The sequence below is a fragment of the Abramis brama genome (genome assembly GCF_963993115.1).
Source record: "Abramis brama genome assembly, chromosome: 16".
Classification (NCBI taxonomy): Eukaryota; Metazoa; Chordata; class Actinopteri; order Cypriniformes; family Leuciscidae; genus Abramis; species Abramis brama.
Genome location: NC_139978.1, coordinates 14628900 through 14654206, shown reverse-complemented (window position 1 = coordinate 14654206; position 25307 = coordinate 14628900). Strand labels below are relative to the sequence as shown.

Below are 25307 nucleotides of genomic sequence, written 5' to 3'. Positions count from 1 at the left end.
GAAGTGTGTCTGCTGATCAATAAAACCCTCCAAACACATTGCTACACAGCAGACTGAGGGGACAGATATTGGTTTAATTAACGTAGTAAAGGCAAGGTTAGAGAAAGGAAGAAAGAAAGGAAATAAAGAGTCATTAGAAGAGAAATTGCGATTTTAACTTTTAGACGTTTTAGTTTTAAAAACTTTTAGTGGGTTTTAACTCTTCTAGTATTTAAAAGGACAGCTCACCCTAAAATATATATTCTGTCATCACTCTCCCTTATTTTATTCTAAACTCAAACTGCATGTCTTACTTCCTTATGAGGAAAACAAAAGGAAATGTCAGGTAGAATGTTCATGTGCCAATTTTTGTGCACACAGATCATACAACGCAGATCATAAATCAAAGGATATTGTGCAAAGCAAACACACTCATAAGTCGATAAGGTCTTTTTTTTTTTTTTGGAAGTACAGTGACGGAATTGCCTAGTTAGTTTTGTTGTGATTTGTCTTAATTAATTTCTCAATGCGTTTGCTGACCACACACTCCTCATTAGAGACACAACAGGCTGCCAAACACTTGCAGAGTTTCCAATTACGTCCACAAAAGACAAAACAAGAGCTGCCCATAAAAGACATTAACCGGCCCCATAAATGTTTGGCAGCCTGAGAGAGAAATTTAGAGATTGAAAAAGTGAAGCTTGATTTATTTATGTGGAATCATGGAAGGAGACACTGGAGAAGAAAAAGACAACAAGATCCTGTTTACTAATTTCAGTTTCTATCGATTGGCTGTTTTGTATGCAAAACCTATTCAATGCATCACTTTTGTAACATTGAAATAACTTCTAATAGAATTGCAATAGGTTCATTTACTCATTCAATTGAAGTCTCTTATTCTCACCAATGCTGCAATTATTTGATCAAAAATACGCTAAAACAATAATATTGTAAAATATTATTATAATTTAAAATGTAATTTATTCTTGTGATGGCAGTTTATTTTTTAAAGGAATAGTTCACTTCAAAATGAAAATTCTGTTGTCATTTACTCACCCTCAAGTTGTTTCAAACCTATATGAATGTCTTTCTTCTGCTATACACAAAGGAATATATTTTGTATGCTATACACGGAATAAGAATGTCGGTAACCAGACAGTTGAGGGACAACATTGACTTACATAGTAGAAAAAAAAAATAATACTATGGAAGTCAATGGGGTCCATCAACTGTTTGGTTACCAACATTCTTCAAAATGTCTTCTTATGTGTTCAGCAGAAGAAAGAAATTCATATACGTTTGAAACAACTTGAGGATGAGTAAATGATGACAGAATTTTCATTTTGAAGTGAACTAATCCTTTAAGTCCATCCTCTTTGATAAGTATGTGTCTCTGACGAGAACAGATTACACAGAGAGACAGACTGAGGTCAGATCAACAATATTTCAGTGCTACTCGTCCCGATGCCTTGACGGCTTTTCTACAGGAGATTACACACAGTCAGCACACAGAGTTCAATGCCATTTGTCAGAGTCTGCAAACACAGAGATGTTAATATGTTATGGCTCTCTTGTCTCTGGGGATCTCTGGGAGCAATGAATAAATGGTACCTGCATTATGCAAGCAAACAAAATGGATTTGTCATACAACAAGTCAAATGGTAACATGAATACTATAATATAAGCAAAGTTGCATCATATTGATCAAAAGTGTCAGCAAGTTTTCTATTTCAAATAAATGCTGTTATTTTGATCTTTCTATTCATCAAAAAATATCATGGTTTCCACAAATATTAAGCAGCACAACTGTTCTGAACGTTGATAGTGTAATTATAAGACACATTTTTGCCAATTTACATACGGCGACAGATGTCAAAAGACAGTTTGTCGGGTTTTTAGTTATTTTAAATCAACATCTACATTTTTACTGTATTTTTGATTAAATAAACTCGGCCTTGGTAAGACTTCAAAAGACTTCTTTCAAAAACATTAAAAAATCCTACCAACCCCAAACCTTTGAACGGTAGTGTATATATTAACTGACTCGAGGTCAAAGTACAGAATAAAGCTGACACAAACTTGTTTCACTATCATCTCCTTGTTCTCACTCATATTCCTTCGTACGCACTCCTTTGAAAGACACCTTTCTTTCCTTTTGTCATATTCAGCGAACACACCTTCTCTTTCCCTGAGACTCTTGGCCTCGATTAAAACATTGACATTTCTGAAAGTGGCAGATACAGATTCAAGACCAGGAAGAGAGGGTCATGTCTGAGAGCCCTTTGGTTCTTTGCATGTTTTTAAGCTGACCTGAGATCAGACAGCCTCGCACATCGAGGTTCACCTCATGGGAAAAAAAAAGAAAAATGGAGGAGCTTCCTGGGTGTCCAGAGAAAAGATTTGAAAGAATTCATTTTACCAATACCGAGAGGCAAAGCTGTGCCTGGTGACACCTGCAGTCCTGCAGATAAAATAAAGGATGAGGGGAAAATGTCTTTGAAAATACTTATCAAAGCCTGCATCATAGGTTGGAAAAAAGTAATAAAACTTCTAGGAAATGAAGCAAAAGTTTTGCTATAAAAGATTGTTGAAAAGGGCACATCTACAACACGACATCTCGTCCAGAAGTAACTTCTTTCTCTACATGTAGAGCAAAATCTCAGTCGACATTTCTGTTGTCAAATTAAACACTACGAGAATGAAGCTCATCGTTATTTTGACAAAAACACACACATTTGCATTAATAAGATTTAAAAAAAAAAAATAAGAAAAGGAAAATGAATAGTGTTGTAGGGTTTGCCTTTGCAAAGCTTGGGACTATTTGGGAAAAGTGTTAGATTTGAAAATTTGGGAACAAAGAGAAGAAAAAAAAAAAAAATCACAATTGCGTGATATAAACTCGATATTCTGCCCTTTTTATTCAATTTATACAATTGTGTTTTTATTCCCACAATTATACAGTGGTGGTCAGAATTAATGGCACCCCTGGTAAATATGATCAAAAATGGCTGTAAAATTGATCTTTCATTTTAAAAAAAGAGCAAAAATCGAACATTTCATTGAAGTAAAATAATTGAAAGTGGGGAGGAAATCACATTATGAAATAAATGTTTTTCTCCAAAACACGTCGGTCACAATTATTGGCACCCCTAGAATTTTTTACGAATAAAATATCTCTGAAGTGTATTCCCATTAATATTTACCTTTATTAGCACACCAGGGTGACTAGGAACATGAAATTGTCTAGCTATGACTACTTGTTTCACAGGAGTTTAAATATGACGAATACACAAAGGCCAAATTCCCTTAATCATCCATCACAATGAGTAAAACCAAAGAATATAGTTCTGATGTGCATCAAAAGATTGTTGAGCATCACAAAATAGAAAGTGGCTGTAAGAAAATAGCTAAAGAATTGAAAATCCCCATTTTGACCATCAGGGCAATAATTAAGAAGTTATAATCAACTAAAGATGTTACAAATCTGCCAGGAAGAGGACGTGTGTCTATATTGTCTTAATGCACGGTGAGGAGGAAAGTTTGAGTGGCCAAAGACTCTACAAGGATCACAGATGGAGAATTGCAGAGATTACTTGAGTCTTGGGGGTCAGAAAGCCAAAAAAAAGTTTTATCAAACTACCCCTACATCCCCACATGTTGTTTGGGAGGGTTTCAAGAAAAATCCTAGCCTGACTACGTCAGACTTCGTACTTCTGCTCAATTTCATTTCGCTTCTGTACTCAGTCTGAGACAGCGTCAGAGCTTTCCGTTTTCCTCCGGCCTGAAAACAGCCGGCCAATCAACGAACAGAGGGCGGGCTGAGAGCCGTGACGTAGACGCTGATTGTACCGTGGATGCGTAGATTTACTTCACATAATCTGCAAAAGTCGTTCACAGCCATGTTCACTCCGGTATTTCGCTCGATGGTTTTGTTTTCGCATCATACATGTGTTTACAGTGGAAGTTAGATGCGGCTGAGCATGCGCATAACACACGCCATAACCAAACGTTATGTGATTGGCTTACGGGTAACCAATGATTTTAAACTTCAGACAAGCGCCCCCCCGCGAGAAAGAAAACGCTTTTCAATTATGCCATGCCAGACTCTGTCTACGAAGCAAAGCGAAGTAGCAGAGTTTGGTATTACCAGGCTAGAAAAATCCTCCTCGCTCCTCCAAAAATAAACTCCAGCATATTCAGTTGTCAGACATGACAAAGAAAATAGCTAAAGAATTGAAAATCCTTTACATTATGCCCCCTATGAACTGTATGTGAATATTATGTAGATCTGTAGCATACATCAAATTCATGCATTAAGTAGACTAATAATCACAGGTTTCATCAGTCCAGTCAATCCATTTAATAGCTTGCAACCATAAACTTCTGAGTTTAGCTTAAGAGGTCGCCTTCAGTGCCGGTATTCTGTAAAAATGAAGACCATCTCTTTTTTTTTACATTCCAATTCTGACATCCTAAGGCACAACAACACATTTATTTCTCTTACTCCATGGATCCCACCCGTTTTCCTCCACTTGTCACTTGCAACTGCAGTGACATAACGGTGACGTCTGCTCCCAAATGGTCTATAAGTAACTACATTTTACATTTCTGAAGAAAAAGAAAACGAGTAGTGTTTGCCTATGCAAAACTTAGGACTATTTGGGAAGAGACTGATTTGGAAAAATGTCTTTATTAAAATGAATGATGGTTTACATCAATGGCTAGTTGATTCATTGATCTTTAGGAAGCCCTCTATTGCTATGCTGGTTTCAGATTCACTTGACCCCAATCAGATTTATTTTTTTTTTTTTTTTTTTCAGGGAATTTTACAGAAGGAGAACAACAGAATGGGAAAGAACTGAAGGGTCTTGAGATGTGTTTTTAAAAAGTTATTTCAACTTCAAATTTTAAAACATGGTGCGAGACACTCAAAGAAAGCAGCACACAAGTTGTGAGGCATTAAAAAAACAAGATTTAAAAAATAAAGTGGAGTGCCTTTCCTTTACCATGCCAAATGCAGCAAAAGATAAGCATGGATGTCCGACGAGCTGCAGATTCACACCTGCTAGCCTATGGGGACCATGGAAGCTCTCTGGTGATCAGCACGATAAGAGATCCAGTAACGTTGTGTGAGCGGTAGCCAATAGCCCTGTAGGCCGACTGCCTCCACTTTTACAAAGGTTATCATCAAGTGTTGTAGGATTTTAAGTAAGAAAGCATGCTGAACTTACCCTCGCATGCAACCTGAGAGGTAGGTTTGATCTGTTAAATGGTATTCTGGGAAGAAGCTCAAATTTGTGAAAATAAGTGCTAGAGAGTGTGTTACAGAGCTGAATGCTGGGTAATCTGGCCCTGCAGCTAGTGATTAATACCTGGGCGTCCGATCCCATAAAAGTTGGAGTCTGTATATGCATCCACAGGCACGCCACAGGCTTGGATGGCGTCTGTGTGTACATACTTTGAAAGTTCTCTACTCAACGCTGCATAATTCCCTCTCTCTCTTCATTTCCTGCAGAGTCCAACACCACAGGAAACAGGGAGAGAGAACAGTAATGGAGTAACCAGCAGAGATAAAGAATAACATTATGCTGCTGGCCAAAAAAAAAAAAAAAAAAAAAAAAACAACAACATGAAACCCGGACTGATCTTCTCCTGTTGTTCAGACACAAAGTCATCCTGGGCATCTAATTCAGATTTCACAAGTGTGTGATAGTCTGCAGGAGTCTTTTCTTCTTCTGTTTGGGGAAGAGAGAGCAGATAGAAAGAATTTGACTATGTTGGAGTCTAGCAGCTACAGTAACACATGCTGGCTAAACGAGGTGACTATCAAACTTCTTTTGTACCCGGGGTTATGAAACCCTGCTCCAGTGTTAGTCCCAGAGCTGTGTTAACCCAATATTGCAGTGGTAAACTTGTAAAGTTTGAAACAATGTGGTGTTAGAATGTTTTGGGTAGATGCTTTAGCAAAAGAAACCCAATCGCGTGCCTCATATTTCACATACTTTGGACAATCAACACAGCATGTTGTTTAAACAGCAGTATCAGCTTTTTGACTGGGGGGAGCAGCTCCGGTGGAGAACAGTGACTGGATCTTAAAGGGATACTCCACCGTTTTTTCATATTAAACTATGTTATTCCCTTAACTAAGACGAGGTGATACATACCTCTCTCATCTCAGTGCGTGCACTTAATCGCTCTAGCGCGCGGTGACACTTTGAAAGCACTTAGCTTACCCCAGTATATTCAATGGTATAGCAGCAATGAATTTAGAAGTGACCAAACACATCAACGTTTTCCCTATTTAAAAACAGTTACACGAGTAGTTATACGACCAAGTATGGTGACGCAAAATAAAACGTGGCGCTTTTCTAAGCGGGTTAAAAAGGATAACTATAATGTATGGCGTAATAGCACTTTTGGAAGTACTTCGACTCGGCGCAGTAAAAAGTCACGCCTGATCCTCTTCCTCTCACTTCTGTCAATAGTGGAAAGAGGATCAGGCGTGACTTTTTACTGCGCCGAGTCAAAGTACTTCCAAAAGGTCGTGATTACAACTTGTGCAGTGGGAATTTTCTGAGAGCTCCAACTTGCCATACAAATGCATAATTCCCAGTCCAGAGTACAGCTCAGAGTAGAACGTCACATGTTGTCATCTCGAAATTACGGTAATTCTGAAATGGCATGAATGCAGCATTTTATTCATATTATAGCATGTGACACTCATATGGACATTGCAGGTTTGAGTCTGACTGTTCTTTCACAGTCATTTCTGTTTCTTCCACTTCTCATCGTTTCCTGTCCAATCACTAAATGTCGCATGAAAGAAAAAGAAAAAAATAGCAATGTGTCATATAATTCATATTAAGGCCCACTCTAATATCCCAGTGATGCTTGCCAAACAAAAAGAGCAAAGAGGGACAGATTTGAAGTACATGCACTCTCACTGCTGCCATTAGCAGAAATGCCTCACACCTGTCTGGGTGTGCTGTATTAATGGGTGCAGAAGTAGTTTGTGGGTAAATTGTTCATTTGCCTCAGATACACAGAATGGGTGGGAGTGCATCTGGACCATTGAACTGTCATTGCGATGGAAATCACATCCATCTACTGTCTCCTTTGTGCCATTCATCGTCCTCACTGTGACAGATTTACAAACCGATTCTGGTGTAAGCCTGACATGACCATCAATTAGCATGCACATTCATAATACCAGACCCGGCACTCAGGTACGGCTTTCTTTCTCCACTTCAAGAGTTTACTTTACTCAAATTTGCCAAGACAACAGAAAACAGCATGTAGCATAACATAATGTGACATTTATGAGTGACAGACTATTCAGTGGAAAATGTAGGACAGGACTTGATTTATTTGGATGCTGAAAAGTGGGTGGTTATTGGTTTGAGATTTCTTTTTCACCTTTCAGAGGTACTATAATATTACATTTTGATGAAAGATTATGAAAAAAATATATATACAAAATAGCAGCATGTATTGACGATTCATGCACATCAATACTAGGGACAATAATAATAAAAAAAAATTATGGGTCCATTTTGATTTCATGGAAATAAAATAATGAAACAAAACCAAAAAAAATATTTTTTGAAACAAAAAGGCTTGTTGAATGAACTACTATCCACTAATCTACTGATATTGCTGCCGTTCCCGGTTGATAATATCCCAGTCGAATATTATATATTGTATTTTTAAACAGAATGAACATTTTGGAAGTGAAATCTGAAAGGTGAATATGGATTATTGAATTTTTAATAATGAAAATCTGTGTGAAATATTTTGAATATTTTCAGTTAATAATGTATATGTCACTGTATATATAAGAATAACCGCTGTGTGAACTAGTTTAGGATCACTTTCTAAACAGACGGAAGCAGAAATAAATGTAAAATAAAAAATAAAAATCTGTATGCTGATACTCTGTATCTGATTCTTCATAATATGTGTCATCAATCATTAAAAAAAACAACAAAATACTAAGCTTTTGGTTTTTTTGCATGATACACAAATAAACAAACACACACACACACATAAACAGTGGGCAAATGGGAAATCACCTCTTGGGTTCAGCTGATTACTAATGACTACGCTCAAGCCTTGGTACGTGGACACGCACTCATAAAACACACATCATCCATCAAGCACATGTGCTCACCTCGTCACTTCATCTCTGACACAACCGTGAGCTGAAAGGTACGACCTTTCTTCCCCTTGACATAATTACAATAAATCGCATTTACACAGAATGCTGATCAGGGACCATCTTTCATCATTGATTTCATTCATCAAGATGGAACATAAAAGTCATTGATTTTCAGGATATTTTACATCAATCAGCTTACATGTGATAATTGCATAAAAGCTGTGTTTCTTAAAAATGCAAGCTGTTAAAATAGGACTTAAAGGGATAGACCACCCTAAAATGAAAATTAGCCCATGATTAACTCACCCTGAATCCATCCCAGGTGTATATGACATTCTTCTTTCAGACGAATACAATCAGAGTTATATTAAAAATGTCTTGGCTCTTCCAAGCTTTATAATGGCAGTGAATGGCTGTATGTCTTTGGAAGTCCATCAAAGCGCATCTATTCATGATAAAAGTGCTCCACGCGGCTCTGGGGGGTTAATAAAGGCCTGCTGAAGTGAAGCGATGCGTTCGTGTCAGAAAAATATCCATATTTCAAACTATATCGACTAAAATAACTAGCTTCCGGCAGATGGCCGTACGCATCGATTTACGCCAAAAGAGTAACACTTGAACTTGACGGACAACGTAATGACGAACGCGGTTGCCCAGTACTGTTTGTTTGAACCGCGAGAGGCGTCAATTGCCGTCATTACGTTGTCCGTCAAGTTCAAGGGTTACTCTTTTGGCGTAAATCGGTGTGTACAACCATCTGCCGGAAGCTAGTTATTTTAGTCGATAGTTTTAAATATGGATATTTTTCTTACGCTTCACTTCAGAAGGCCTTTATAAACCCACCTTAGCCCTTTAATCATGAATAGATGCGCTTTGATGGACTTCCAAAGACATACAGCCATTCACTGCCATTATAAAGCTTGGAAGAGCCAGGACATTTTTTTATATAACTCTGATTGTATTCGTCTGAAAGAAGAATGCCATATCCACCTAGAATGGCTTTAGTGTGATTAATCATGGGCTAATTTTCATTTTTGGGTGAACTATCCCTTTAATATTGAGTTCAATTGAGTTTATACTGAGCTAAATAAATTTTCTGTACCCTCGGACCTTTTCACAAACCTTTACATTTTCATTAAGTCATAATTAAGTATGCTTATCAAGCCCTTTTCCTCACAGGTCCCCACTGTAGCTAATTTTAGGTTTTACGATCATTATAAGAACATATGGTCTCCTCAATGCAGGCAAAGCCTGACCCACACACACTCACATTTATATTCATGCACACACTTATTCCAACAGACACACTTATCAAAAGCTAGGCAAGCTACATCTGTTTCATCCCAGACCTTATGCAGTGCTATTCACGTATCTTGTTCTACATTCTAACACACTCACACAAGTCTTACCAAAGTCTTTATGCGAGGACATCCAGCCGATGGCTTTGAGAGAGACGATAGCAAGAAGTCCAGATCCCACAAACGAGCCGATGCCGGAGAAGAAGAAGAACAGGCCCATTATAGCGCTCTGCATGGAGCGCGGGGCTGCGGAGTAGGCGAACTCCAGACCTACAAACACAAGAAGATGCAGAAACCAATGATGAAAGTCTGAAGTTTGCTTCGAATGCATGATCAGAACCTCAAAAGTATCCAAGGCACTCTACATGTCCACATACACAGAAAAAACATAGTCTTGTGAAAAAGATCATGGTTGAAAAATGACGTGCAACAGCAGTTTCATTTGTTACAGGCTCGCTGCATGTAGATACAAGTGCTCACAGACAAAGACACATGGGAATTCACTAAGAATGAATTGCTGTTTATTCTCATACACTTTCTATACTGTTATATCAACTTGCAGCCAAAGAGTTCTGACTTTTGTGAATAAGACGTGATCTTAATGAGCCTTATTTGCATAGAAATGAGGAGTGTTTGCATTAAAAGAGGCTGAAATATATGTGCATGTTCTACTTAAAAATAAAAAAGAATTTAACAATAAATGGTTTGATAAAAAAAGATATTAACATTATCATGTCCATTACCATACTAAACATCTTCAAAGAGTTGTCATATATATATAGTGCTGTAATCGATAAAAAAAGAATCTGTAATTAATCATGATTAATCACACATAACATTAAAGTTTTTAATATATATTTATATGTTGTAATACTTTCACATTTAATCTCCAAAATAATGTAGAAACAACAAAGACAGTAAATTTTAAATATTTGTTTAATGGCATCTTTTTACTAAGCACTATGAATGAAGGCCAGTATCACTGATACCAATACTGATGTCTCCATTACAGGCATTCCATAACAATCTTCACAAGACCGTTGCAATAAATGTCAAAATTTAGCTGTGTCTTTTATTTATCAGGGTTCAACACAAAGGTTTTTTTTCCAGTCGGGACAGTTCAGATTTTTACCTGCCCAGCTAAAATGCACCAAAAAAGTTATTGTTTTCGTTGTTTTTGTCCCATGTAACCGATTTTCAGGTAGGTCTAACAGATAGGAAATATACTAAAACTGAATAAAGTTATCAAACACTTTGCAATCTTCACTGCATACATTTTGAATTAAATATAGATGAATCCTTATCAAAGCTACAAACGTTATTCAGTCAAGAGTAGGGAGTGATTTTCTCTTTGTCTTTTGTTCTTTGATTAACATTAATTACAGACAGCAGTAAGTTTATTAGACTGCTGTCACTTTAAGACCTGACACATCCTATTTTCTCACAAATCTTTGTGTTCATTTAACACTTTTAAGATTGTGCTTATGAGGATACTCGACAAACAGGAATTTTGGCATAATTTTGTGTGCTTTTGTCCATGAAAAAAAAAACCATGAAAGAGAACTCAATGGGGTGCTGCCGTGATGTCTGAAGCGGCTTTCTGTGTGAGTTTCGGGTGTTTGTTCACAGAGAGCCGCTCCACAGACAGCATGCCAGTGAAGATTTTAGTTAGTTTTTGTCTCGTCACGTTTGAGTGGTTTAATAGCGCTTGAATAAATAATAGCGTAATCATATACTGTAGCGCAGCCAAAGGATGAAAGAAAAAAATAGATGCTGCGTTAATTGCTTCAATATTTTTTAAAGTGTTAAACAAACAATTAATTGCATGTGTTAACACATTCATTTTGTCAGCACTGATATATGATACATACATATATATATATACATACATATATACACACACATATACCAACTCTCTGAAGATTTCTTAGCATGGTAATAGATATGACAATCTTAATGTATTTGGTCTTGGCAGCAGCTGCTGCTATTGATTATTGCTGTTGTTGTAGATTACTGCAGCTACTGCTGCTGCAGAGCAAGTACAGGAACTTGATGCTGTCAATACATTCCCAGACACACTGCTGTGAAAATGTAGAACATACTGATTCTGCAAAAAATGGCATATAAAAATGAACCATAGCAGATCTATAAAGGTGGAGCTGGGGAAGGTGGAGTGTTTCAGAGGAAATCTGAAAGCGTGCTGCAAACTGCAATGGTAAACGATAATCAGCTATTTAAATGTTGATCAGAAAGCTCATTGGCTGCAGATGTGACAGGAACCAATCGGATTGTCCCATTAACGATACATCAGCCTGCGCCATCTATAGTTTCATGACAACTTGGTGTGTGTGTGTATATATATATATATATATATATATGTGTGTATATATATATATTAGGGGTGGAGCCGAACCCGAATACGGTATTCGGAAAGGCACAAATAATGTGTTTTTTACGAATACTTATTTCGAACAAATACTTTAAAAATATTTGTATTCGAGAACAAGAAAAACTTTATTTCAAAAAGCTGCGTTTCCTGACCGGCGGTGCTGCTGATGTGGTGGCTGTAAATCCACTTGTTGATAAGAAAGGAGGAAAGAGCCACATATGGAAATATTTTGGATTAGGCTAATGTCACGTTGTCATACGGGGCCGTTCACATAGCGCGTTTTTTGCGCGTGCAGATTTCAAATGAGCGGCGCGGTTGCATAGCAACAACAGACGCCACGAGAGAGCAAGCGCTTGTGGAAAGTGGAAAGGGGAAAGCGGTGCGAACTCATAGTGCGAACTGCGCTCTCCATGATGACGAGGAAGTATCAGCAAAGAATTCATTGATTTCTACCCCTTGCATTAGCTTTATATTTATGGAGATGAGAAATGAAATAAAAAGCCGTCATTATGTTATTAATATCAGTCCGTCAGAAAAGCAGTTCGGCTTATTCTTGGCTGGATAACTCTTAGCAGGTTTAAAAAGCCCTTTTAAAATGAAATATGAATGCAGTTTTGGATTAAATAAAAGTACAGTCAAGTCAAATAAAACACGTTTTATCTCCTGTATAGTTTGGTAACACTACAATAAGATACCATTCATTAACATTACTTAATGCGTTGTCTAACATCAACACATTGAGTGAACAATATATTTTTACAACATTAATTAATGTTTTGAATGTTATTTAATACAAACACTTGATTGGTCATGTTTGTTCACTTCATTCATTGTGCATTAAATAATGTTAACATAAATAATGTTAACTTTTTATTTAAAAAATGTATTTTTAAATTAACCCCAAGGAGAATAATTGCGACAGTAGCCTATATAGGCCTAACTATTGTTTATTGTTAGGTCATTTTATCTAATGTTATCTAACAAATGGAATCTTATTGTAAAGTGTTTTTAATACTACAGTTTCCATCTTTGTAAACGATACACTTTAATATATGTAAACTTAATCTAAATTAAGCTTTGGTACCGAAATTGGTACCGAGAACCGTGGATTTTCACTGGTATTGGTACCGTGACAACACTAGTAGCTCTGTTAGCTCGGTAATTTAGACAAGGCTGTTGACAGAGTAACGTTAACGTAGGTAATGGCTGTTATGTTATTATTATTTTTTAATGGCATTCGTTGTTACATGTTCATTGCTGGATTTAAGGAAAAACATCAACCAATATTGCATATCCATAATTATTATAATTAAAGAATACTTACACTATAACGTAAATTAGAAGTGTAACGCAAAGAAATGGATTTTTACACCTATTTAGAATTTTACTCGAATACAAATACAAATACAAATACTTTTCCCCCCTCAACAAATACAAATACAGATACAAATACCGGCTGCTTTGCACATCCCTAATATATATATATATATATATATATATATATATATATATATATATATATATATATATATACATATATACTTTTTATTTCATGTTTATTTCATCCATGTTTAAAAATGTATAGTTAAAATGTAAGAAAAAAATACATTTTAAATGCATTATTTACACTGGATAAAGAAAGGCATACTGTAAATGTTTTTTTTTTTTATTAACTCATTTTTAAAAATGCGCCTTTTAATTTGTATAGTACCTTTTTTATTACCTAATAAAACCTTTTATTTCTATATTTAAAAATGCTTTTTGAAATAAATTAGTTTTACATGTCTATTTTAAAATAGATTTTATAGCCTATGCCTCTATTTATTTGTCAGTTTGTTATTTATTTACATTTGAATTAATTAATTAATTTATCATTTATTCCTGCATTAGACTTTAAAATGGCATCCGTACATTGCTAACATCCATCATCAAAGCAGACAAGAAAGCCTTTTTAGATGCATCAGCCAAAAATTTAGATTAAATTGCTAAAACATATCTGGAGGTGAGTGTGTGTCCATACATCTGTAGCACTGATGAAGGTCTGGCAGCAGAATGACTCAGAAACACCTACTCAACTGCCAAAATCAGCACACATCCCTAAATATTTACAGAAAGACACCAAGAAAAAAAAGAGAGAGGTAAAAAAGAAAAGCAGTATATGGAGGATGCTGAGAGGTGGAAAGAAAAGATGAAGTAGTTCAGGAAAGTCAGGAGATGTAGAAAGGACGCAGAAGAAGAGAAAGAGAAGATCAAATCTCTTTTTAAACCTGAGTGGTGGCTGCCTGCTGGCTGACATTGATAATTTCATGGCGCCTCAAACTTGTCATTTTTAAAATTATGGCTTGTAGGCACAACTGTCAGACTCGTTTACTGAGCCTGGTTAGGCCATGAATCTTCTCTGATAGATGGACGGATAGTAAGAGAGAGAGAGCACAGGGGTAAAACAGCTAAAAGAAAAGGGAGGGATTCCACAAAACGGAGCAAAAGAGATCATCTATTCCCATCCCACAATCCCACGCTCTCGCTGCTCTGAAACAAATGCACATTAGGAGGCATGGAGGCAGGAGGGGCAGAGAGAGAAAAGAAGTGTAAGAGAGGGAGATGAAGGAATGCGGCTGCTCTATTACAGTGTTTATAGCTGTCTGCAGGCATGGTTGACCTTTTCTAAGTGCTGTTTGTGCCATGGAGGCTGTTGTCAGACAGCAATCAAATGTTTGAGAAGCCCTGGGCTCAAGAAACACTTAAAACAACAGTAACTGTTCAAAATCAATCAAGACTACGAAAAATGTTATGAGCTTCTTTTTTTTCCTAAAATGGTTTGATTTACAGTACATTATTACTTAACGGCAAATTTGCATAAAACTGCAATCCCATAAAAGTGTTGATGGGAGGGGAAAGTTCTGTATATACAGTATACACACACTGATGACCCAAAACATTATGCCCAGTTACAGGTGAAGCAAATACTGATGATAATCCACTAAGGCCACATATTAAGATCTGGGTAAATTAGATGGTAAGCAAAAAATCAGTTCTTAATGGGCAGAAATAAAGATTGGAGCAAATTTGACAAGGGCCAAATTGTTATGGCAAGGTGACTGGGTCTGAGTATCTCTGAAACGGCCAGGCTTGTGGGTTGCTCCCGGTCAGCAGTGGTGAGAATTTACAGTGGTCTGAGGAGGGACGAACCACAAACCGGTATCGCCAGGGTGTTGGGCGTGGGATGACGACAAGTTGGTGGAGGGAAAGTGATTTTGAGAGTCATGGCCTCATTTTAACATCTCATCCGAAGGACGGTGCTTGTTACAGTATAGTGTCCTCATCCCTATACTGGGGCATTAGGAACCATATAGTCAGCAACCTAGTTTTCTTAGGAGGTCTCCCATCCAGGTACTGACCAGACTCAACCCTGCTTAGCTTCAGTGGGCAACTATTCTTGGGCTACAAAGTTTAAGAGGTAATCCATAAGGTGCCTCAATGTCATGAGCATGGCAACTAGAGTCTAATGACACGACCATCCACAATATCATGCAAGAAGAAAAAAAAATATATAAATCCTGACCTTTTCTAACTTCAAAGCTGAATTATTCAAAAAAGAAAAGAAGTTTAACTTGAAATATTCTAGTTTTATTTCTCCCCTTGCAGAGTCAGGCAGTGGGCAATTTTTCTTTCTCGGAAAGAACATTAGCCTTTAACATTTTTCGGAGAGAACAATATATAATAAAAATTCCCAGGAAAAAAAAAAAAAAAAAAAAAAAGAGTCTGAAAAGTCTGTCCCCTCAACTGGAGTTCATCTCCCGCAGGTGGTGCATGTGTGTAACTGCAAGTGTTCGTCTACAACAATGTGAGAAATCAGAATCAACTCAGCTTCCGCTGTCATCTGACAGCCCATGACAAAGCGAGCTGGCAGTGGAGTCCATTAAAACGGATTTATTCAAACAGAATAGGGCCAGAGGAGGGAACTTTCCAGAGACATTTGTCACATTTCTTGTCATCCAATTTCCTGGAGGTTCCCCAGGGGTAGGGATGGAGCGTTGAGGCTTTATTTTAAGAGTCCTCCATGCTATCAGGAGGCATTTGCATTTCATGGGAGGGCTAGGACACTGGAGACCTGGGGTGAGATGGAGAGAGTTGACTACGAAAGTGTGTCGGCATACCGCCGCACAGACATGACGTTATCAGGCACAAACCTGTGTTTAACTGCTGCTGCGGTCACATTAAATCTTAGTCTGGTTGCCCCAAGGAATTGAGGAGTCCCACCAAAATACAGCCAAGATGTTGTTTCATAACTGATGGATAAATGTCCTGCAGCTGAGCTTATGGATAGTCTTCAGAATTAGCATGTTAGCATACATCTCAGAGCAGAGCACATTACATTTTCTTTCAAGGTACATTCCCAAAATGTACATGGAACAATCATATGCACAACTACATCGTGCAATTTTACAGATGTTCGTAGAATGATTTCCACTGCATCAAACCATCGCTGGCCTTGGCCATCTTCCCAATCATGTTCAAATGTAAAAGGGTTATTCAAGAAAATGAGAAAAGCTAAATTTATCTTCATTTCAGTGGGTGACATGCTATTCAGCATCTTTAATCTTAATATTTTTGATGCAGTCTTCGCACCTCTCCAATTTCTCTATCATTTCACAGCTGTCTGTGATCAGGAAGCGGCGGGCTGCCTCTTGTATTGATTTTCATAGCTTGATGGCTCTCTTCAGATTTAAAAAAGCACCTTTGCAGATAGGGTCTTATAGCTTTCCACAATACTCTAACCCCTGGAGATGTGATGGAGCAGCGGAAGATTACACTTAGCCTTCCCCATCTCCCCATTCTGCTGGAAATTCAATCAGGGGCCGCTACGTCCACCATGGACATATTATTCCATCGGCGCTGAGCCTTTTTTCTTTCAATTTTTTCAGGTCCGCAGATAAAAAAATAAAATGAAGATGTTAACTGTTAGGGACAGCCACTATCCCCACAAGAAAGTAGAAAAAAGAGAAAGGGAAAACAAAAGATGTCTCTTGTTACTTTTTGGAATGGGCTGGTGTGTTAACAAAAAGAGGGTAAAATGCTGCTTTTTTGTTCCTGTTCAAATCATATTCAAGAGATGTGCACATTGAGGGACATTTTTTTCTAAGGACTAGTGTCTCAAAGGGGAGAAGTATCCTTTGGGGTTACAGACAGGGATTTAATTTAGGATACATACATTACATCAGTGTTTGGGATTGACAACCGGCTCAATGACAAAAAACAAAATAACGTCCACAAAAATAAAAAGAACAATCTTTGAAAAATCTAGTTTATGTTCTAAGTTCTTAAAATTATGCTGGTTTCATGTGGTTTCGGAAAACTTTTTTACAACTTTTAAGATAAATTTAAATGCTATTATTACAAAAATATAATTTGGTGTAACAAAAACTATAAGACAAGTTTTCTTTCTGGAATGGTGTAAAATTGTTTTGCTGGTCTAGAATTTCATAAAAGAAACTACATTAACACTGACAACATTGCAGTTGTCAGTGTTAAATGAACCATTAAATGAACACTATATTAAAATTAATAATATATTAATATTGGCACTGCAACACAACCATCAATGAACACCAAATTACCATCATGCAAACACTGCACTAAAAGTGTCACCACCTTAGATGTAGAGAAACATTAGAATACTTTAAAGCAACCTTACATTAACAATGGTCAGAGCTTGTCAAAAACAGTTTCTTGTACTTTTGTTATTTGACTATTAAAGATACTGCATTTGAATCCAACACACCTCATTTCTGAGTTCCCAGCATTAAATCTGAATAATTATTTAAAAAATAATAATTTTCCCAACATTTTTTTAAACAAATACTATGAATTATATATTACGTTTTAGGAAAGTCGCACCACATGACATTATACAATCTGAAATTACCTTGCCTTGCCATAAAAGGGTCAAAGTATCTGTTACTTAACAGACCTAATGAATACATTTTGAAATAATTAGATCTAGAAAAAAAAAAAAAAAGCTAAGCTAAGCTTTCTGAAGCTAAGGGACCGTTCGGTATTTATGGAAGGGGCCACCGGAGGAAAATAGGGGAGGGTCATGTCTTTTTATTCTTTGTTGAGGGGAGGGTCATCCAACTTTTTTTTAGTCTATGGGGAGGGTCACCCAACTTTTCATTAAAAAAGCAACAATTCAAAGTGGCTTGTTTGGTGCTATTTTTTTTTTCATTTAGCTCCATGTTGATCTTGCGTTATCAGCCCCCCTTCGATATCAGATGGGTCTGACCCAACACAAATCCAGTTTGGCGCTGTTTGACAGTGTGCGCTTCAGTTCGCGCTTAGAAAAAAGTGCATCATGTCAGAACAGAATGCCAAAGAAATGTTTACTCTGCAAAGCTTTAAAGCACGAGCAAATAATGAACTTTTTTTAAGTGCACAGTGTCCTGTGAGTGTAACTCTACCGCTGCATTAACATGTGATGTGAACGTACGTCGAGTTTAACAGTATTGGGACTGAGGCGCCAGAACTGCTGATAGAATGTGCGCTGTAGGGCGATACTGCACTTTCCATTCTTATTTTGTTTCCACGATGTGTAAGATGTAGGGCTACCACCAGCCGCGGCGCTATCATTGGGCCCGGGTGGGCATTTAGGTCCGGGCCCACCCATTTTCTATAGCCTATGGTTTACGTTTCTTCATTCGGATCTATTTGCGATGATCGATCCAAATTCTAAACAAACAGTTTACATGCTTCGTCCTTGTTACATTATTCATTAAGATAATAATTAATAAATGCACGCATAATTATCAGTGAACTTGATAAATGTTGCAGATATGTTTTACATGCATGCACAAACAAATGCCTTTCAACTTGTGTGTGCAAAATTCAGAATAAAATGAATGTGCAGCAATTTGTACAAATACAGAGTCTGTAGGCCTACTGTGTTGTTACCATTAAATAAGCTAATTTAGTTTCATTTTTGTTAAAATATAATAATGTTATTTTTTCATCTATGTTGATTATGAAAAGTGAACCGCACATACGCAGTATCGAGAGACATGGAGCGGGTCAGACATGATTTTGACCACTTAATTAAGTTTTTATTTTGCAGAAAACGATTTTTTTAAGTGAATTTCGTTTTGTATAAATTGTATCTTAATTTTAATTTTTTTTTTTATATCAACCAATTGCCAAATACCAAATATAGCAGACAACACAATCATAGAGGCGCCCGCGTGGTCACTTGCACTGCATGCTCTTAAACAGAAGCGCATCACATCCTAACTTAACGAAACTCAGCATATGCCTCACATACATGAAATATATCTTAAGAAAGCTTGAAATGTAGCCTATTTTTAACAATTTAAAACGAAAAGAAATAGGCTACTCTCTGGTTATGAAATGGAGATGGCGATCGTCAACTTCATCTTTACAGCTGTTGTTGCTGTTAATAAACTAAAAATATTAGGCTTTTAATTTTATTAAACAATAAATTAAATGAAATTTTTATTGTATTAAAAAAGGAACAAAAAATCCTGTTTATCAATATTGTGTGTGTGTGTGTGTCGAAATAATTTGTCTGCAGCTGCTCAAAAAAAAAAAAAAAAAAAAACAGTCAAAAACCCCACTGTCAGTGTTTTGTAAGGAACAGGCAAATATGTTCAATATAACAGGAGACATTTTAATTGTTTACTAATAAAACAGTTATTTTTTATGTCAGTGTCGGCTAGACAGATGAAGTTGACGACTCGCGATCTTCGCAGCGCTACCACATCTTTAAATCACTATTAGTAGGCTATTATTTAAGTTAACATAAAATACACCATAAAACCTACACCACAAAAACTAGTTGAGGATAAATTCGTTAAAATTGGGCGATTCCAGTGAATGGACGTGACATTTGCAGTCAAAACTTGAAATATAAATTCTCAGAAAATGCATTTATTTGAAACGTCTGAAAGGAGTCAAGACATTAGAAAAATATCAGTCTACACATGCGTTTTATATTTAATATGAGGGAAATACACATGTGACGTGACACAAACAAATCTTTAACTTTTAGGTGGCAAAATATTTTTTAGTAATTCTATAAATTACACTGTGCAAACCAAAATATATATACCCACCGGATGAATAAAGATCGGCCTCCACAGAAAATTAAATTTCATATTATTTTTATTTTAATTTTTGTGTTTGCATTTATGTGAAAAAAAAAAATGTTACGAACGTGACAGTTCTCCATTACGCACGGACATGACTGCTCTGAAGCGACTTTAAAAATTGCACAGAGACCTCAAACAGAAAGCACAAAGCCTTTCTTTAAAGTGAATTTCGTTATGTTATTAATTTTATCTTAATTTTAATCAATGTTTCATCTGGATTTAATAAATAAGAAGTAGTCTAAATATAGTAGAAAATAGATTATCATGACACGGAGGCGCGGGCGAGTGAACTGGACTCCTGTCTCATAAATTAACCGAAACTCAGCGTAAGGTATGCTACTTGCCTCATAGACCTGAGAAATAGAAAGCTTGAAATGTCTACTTTTAAACATGCAGAACAATTCAAAACGAAGGAAAACAGACTGCTTTCTCCTTATGAAATGTGCATTTCTCTCTGGCGCGTTCTGAGAAGATCGCGACGCACCGTCAACTTCATCTTTGCAGTAGACACAGAAAACACTTGTTTTTTAAAAACAATTAAAATGTCTCCTTGCTATATTTGACATAGGCCTATTAATAATCATTACTTTTGCCGGTTCTTTGTGACAGCTTTTAGATGCACACCGTCACACCGCATCAGCACCGAAAACATGTTTTTTTTTTTTTTTTTTTTTAAATCTAAAATAAAAAATCGTGATACGAACCGAATCGTAGGTTTGGTCTATAGTTACAGTAGTAAGATGAGAAAGCAAGAGTTTATGGTTTAAAAAACAAACAAACAATGGCTATCTGAACATCTTTGCCAAGCGCAAACCAGTACAGAAGTATGCTAATCAAACAAATTATCGGGGAGGGTCATGCCTTTTTTCACAATCATTTTGGAGGGTCATCCAAAAATGTATTGCTGGCGAAGGGAGGGTCATGTCTTTTTTGACAACAGATCTCAAAACTCCTCCGGTGGCCCCTTAAATAAATAACGAACAGTCCCTAATAGCTTCTTTTAAAAGCCCTTGAAAGCCCTTGTAGTCATACCGACAAAAAAAAAAAAAAAAAGCATCCAGTTATTTGAAGGACCAAAAGCCATGAGCGACAATCTGATTTAAAACACCTCTTTTAAGGGGGTAGAGGAGAAATCTAGTAATCAGTACTGTGTTCTCTACAATTCGACATGAAGGGAAAGTGTTTCCTTGCCTTTGCCAAATGTACTTATTAGTCTTGTTGTTTCATAACGGCTAAGAGGGGGGACGTGCAGCCTTTGATGTACTCTGTGCGTGAAATGGGTGTAAAATTACCGGTGTGGTGTGTGTCTAAGAGGAAAACAAGCATTTTTGAACATGACCTTGGAAGAGAAGGGTTGCAATGAACGCAGCTGTAAGTTCGGGGAGAGTTGAACACTGCTAACCTGTGTGAAAATGTTTATGGACACAGACAGGCACATAACCAGCGGTAAATATAGAGATGAGACAGCGGACACAAATAAGACAAGTGCCATGGATAACTGTAATCTGCAAACCTCTAGAAAAAGTTTTATGATACTGAATCAGTTTAAATGTTATACATTGGCTCAATGGCATCAGTATGGGCAGAAATAGTTAACTATTTGTAATAATTATTATAATTAGCAATGTTTTAGTCCTTTCTCATTTTGTCGTGGTCTGGAGTAAAACTATATATCTCCATATTTCATTTCTTTCTTTTTTTTCATAAATCATTACAATTATTACTACTTTGGGTTTTGCAAATGTAACCAATGAAAAGTATTAAAAGAGCTTGTGACTAAACCGTAACTCCTTTGCATTCTCAAACTGTCAGTAAAACCTCATAACTTCACCCCGCCTCAATCTTGAATGAAGTGCCGCATGCATTTTAGACTGTCTCTGCTTGTTTGCAAAGCAAGGGTAAATAAAGAACTGTTTGAATAAGTACAGTGTTGTCTTTACTCAAGTAAATTAAAAACACTTTATATGTACCACTATTTTATGTATTGGAGGAGCAGAGAGTCTTAGTCTTGCATTTGCCGTCCAGTTATAGCCAATACCGTCTTAAATAGCTAGTGCAAAGAAGCACTTAATCTTTTATAACAAGAGATTTTTGTCAAATGATGGAAAAAAACTGAGCGTCCACATACAGTAGCTACAATAAACAACCTGTAAGTTGATGAAAACTTAATGCGATGCATTTACTGCTTCAGATGCGGCCGTTCTAATGACGGACAAAACACGTATGTCTGACATTCGCTGGTTAAAAACCTTGTAACTCTATTTGAGCTCGATTTTCATAAAATGTTAATAATATAATGACACATGCAAGTGTCTGACCATATATAAAGCCACAATATCAACTTTGATGATATAGTCAGTGCGTTTAAATGCACCCTCATAATGCGATTATAATGGTATTTTGGCAATTTGGGGATTTGGGGATGTTTACCTCATGTAAACGCAATACTTCGATTAAACTAATGCAATTAAGCTCATAATCGTAGTAACCAGATTCGCATTAAAGGGATAGTTCACCCAAAAATGAAAATTAGCCCATGATTTACTCACCCTGAACCCATTCTAGATGTATATGGCATTCTTCTTTCAGACAAATACAGTCGGAGTTATATAAAAAAAATGTCCTGGCTATGGGTATATAAAGTCAATGGGTATATAAAGTCCATCAAAGCGCATCCATCCGTGATAAAAGTACTTGAAATGGCTCTGATAGAAGAATGTCATATACACCTAGGATGGCGTCAGGGTGAGTAAATCATGGGCTAATTTTCATTTTTTGGGTGAACTATCCCTTTAAACTACGTGGCGTACACCGATTTTAATCGCAATAAACAGGGACACCTTAATTGCATTATTACCACTCTGACCAAAGTGTGCATGTACTCAGACATAAACGGGTGCATTGTTGTTCACACAACTACATGAATGAACAATGTGACATTATTCTGAAGCTTTCTCTTCTCCAGATCGCTATATCAACAACTCGCTGCTCAATCTATGTTCTGTATCTTCATCCAGTAGACACAAAGAACGTGACGGCAGAGTAGGCAAACCCAGAATTGCGATGTTTATGACCGCGCCCAATAATATGCAGTATGTCCATAACAATGTATTTTGAATTTGTTGTGAGTAGATTAAAACAATGGCCGGTAACATGCATACTGTATGCCTATCTGAGTGTGGTATAATCATACTTATTAATGAATATTCAGAATAATAAAAATTGCATGTAAACTGGAGTGAAGACTTCTCCTCGTGTCATGAAAACATTAAGACCTTACTCTGATCATTAGAAATAATCGTGCTATTGTTGCATATGTAAATGTAGTCAGTGTTTTATTATTTAAAAAATAAAGTGTTTTTCCATTTCCTGAAAAGTAGGTTTCCGCCTGACAGTGACGATGTGTACAAAAACAAATTCTTTATGGAATCATTAAGAAACCGGATTTGATAAGTGAAATCCAAATGAATTTCCTTACAATTCTCATCATGACAGAAATTGCTGTAATTACTGTAGATCTCAGCAGTGAAGGTGGTAATAGGAGCCGCTCCCACACAGTTTTTTTTTTTTTTTTTTTTCAACGCTGTGTTAGGGGATTTAGTTTCCTTTCATCTATTTTCTCATTAATCTCAAACCCACTTGCTAGAGACTTTCTTGATATTTTCTCAGTGTATTCCAGCAGGAGCGAGATGTTTTCCCTGGCCGTTTTAACTGCGCAACTGCAATAATGTATCGCCAAGCCCCAATCGATCGGTCCTGATTGATACAGCCATGGATTCCTTAGCAAGCAATTTCAGCAACGGCTCGGACAAGAGCTACTACACAAAGGCAAGGCAGAGAGAAGTTTACTGCAGTTTTTAAAAGGACACGCATTGATTAGCATGGTCATTAGGACAGATGAATGATCCTAGCGAAAAACTCTACAGTGCACAGAAGAGACCGAGCACACTTGTGTTAAAAAAACACACACTTGTGTTAAATCAAGCTTCAAGTTATCTAGACAAATTATTCATTATATGCATCTAAAATTGATGTTTACAAAAATTTATTCTACAATCAGAATCCGAGGCGTTTCTCATCATGGTCATCATCTCTCAAATGTCCTTCCAGGCTCAGTATCACCTCATGAACCACTAAATGTTAAAAGGGCCACTTCATGGAAAACATCAATTTTAATAAATCGATTGTGTTTATGTATGACATACTGCAGCAAAAACGAGTCATTTAGAAATCATACTGACATCAGAATTATGAACATATTAAAGTTTGACTGTCCAAGTGTATATTTCAGCACCTAACCATACTGGATCACATTTGAGGTTAGTTATTTATAACAATGGTCATTTACATATAGCAGTCTTAGACATCTCAGAACAGAAGCAAACATTTCATTCAGTAATTTCAGTGCCATATTTTTGGTGCAAGAAACCTTGTTAAATATTCTAAAATAATTAAATTAAATAAAGAATACTACAAAAAAATTTAGCTCTGTTACATTTCAAGCTCTGTTTGTGAAGGTAAGAGCTTTGTGTGTATGTGTGGCTCAGGTATACCCTTAAGTTATGGGGTGAAAAGTCCATCCAAAGATGGCAATATCCAAAATCCTTGTTTTTGGTCCCCATGAGAAAAACAGCTTATAAATCATACTAAGAGATGTTTTTTTTTTCTTCTTTTTTTTGGAAAATATAAAAATGCAGTAAGTTTTCTTAGTGGTAAAGTTTTCTTGGTAGTTCAGGGTTAGGGGATAGAATATACAGTTTGTACACTATAAAATCATTATGTGTTTGTGTGTTCAGAAGTGTTTTGCAAAGGACCACCTACCTGCAATACTAGCAAAGATTTCGCTGACACCAATGAGGACGTATTGAGGGACTTGCCACCATATGGGTAGATCGGCTGCATAGTATATAACTCCACCGAGCGACTGCGGGATGGGATCTCGTGTATGGACAATGTCCAGCCTCTTTGTCTCTAAAATGCCTGAGAGGGGCAAGAAAGAGGGTATAGGATTAAACATCTAATTAAACATATACCTCATAACAGTTCAGAAACAGTAATGGGATGGATTGTTTTGTTTTTGAGCAACAAATCAGCATATTAGAATGATTTCTGAAGGATCATGTGACACCGAAGTTTGTATAGTGTTAGTATATATATGTTGGTAAGGACTTTTATCCTCACCAAAGATGCATTTATTTTAAGTTAAAATAAATGCAGCTTTGGTGAGGATAAAAGTCCTTACCAACCCCAAACATTTGAATGGTAGTGTATACTAATTACAACAAGTAATTACAACAAATAAATCAGCAATAAATCAACTATTG

General features: G+C 36.6%; 1 protein-coding gene across 1 annotated transcript in view; it reads right to left on the bottom strand.

Annotated features, from left to right (window-relative positions):
• The window catches only part of slc15a4 (solute carrier family 15 member 4), a 62145-nt gene that overhangs the window by 10382 nt on the left and 26456 nt on the right, over positions 1-25307 (bottom strand). The window contains exons 7-8 of the mRNA XM_084087266.1: positions 24805-24963; positions 9547-9705 (exon numbers count right to left, since the gene is read on the bottom strand). Coding sequence (XP_083943392.1) covers positions 9547-9705; positions 24805-24963 — 318 coding nt within the window. The remainder of the gene's footprint in view (positions 1-9546; positions 9706-24804; positions 24964-25307) is intronic.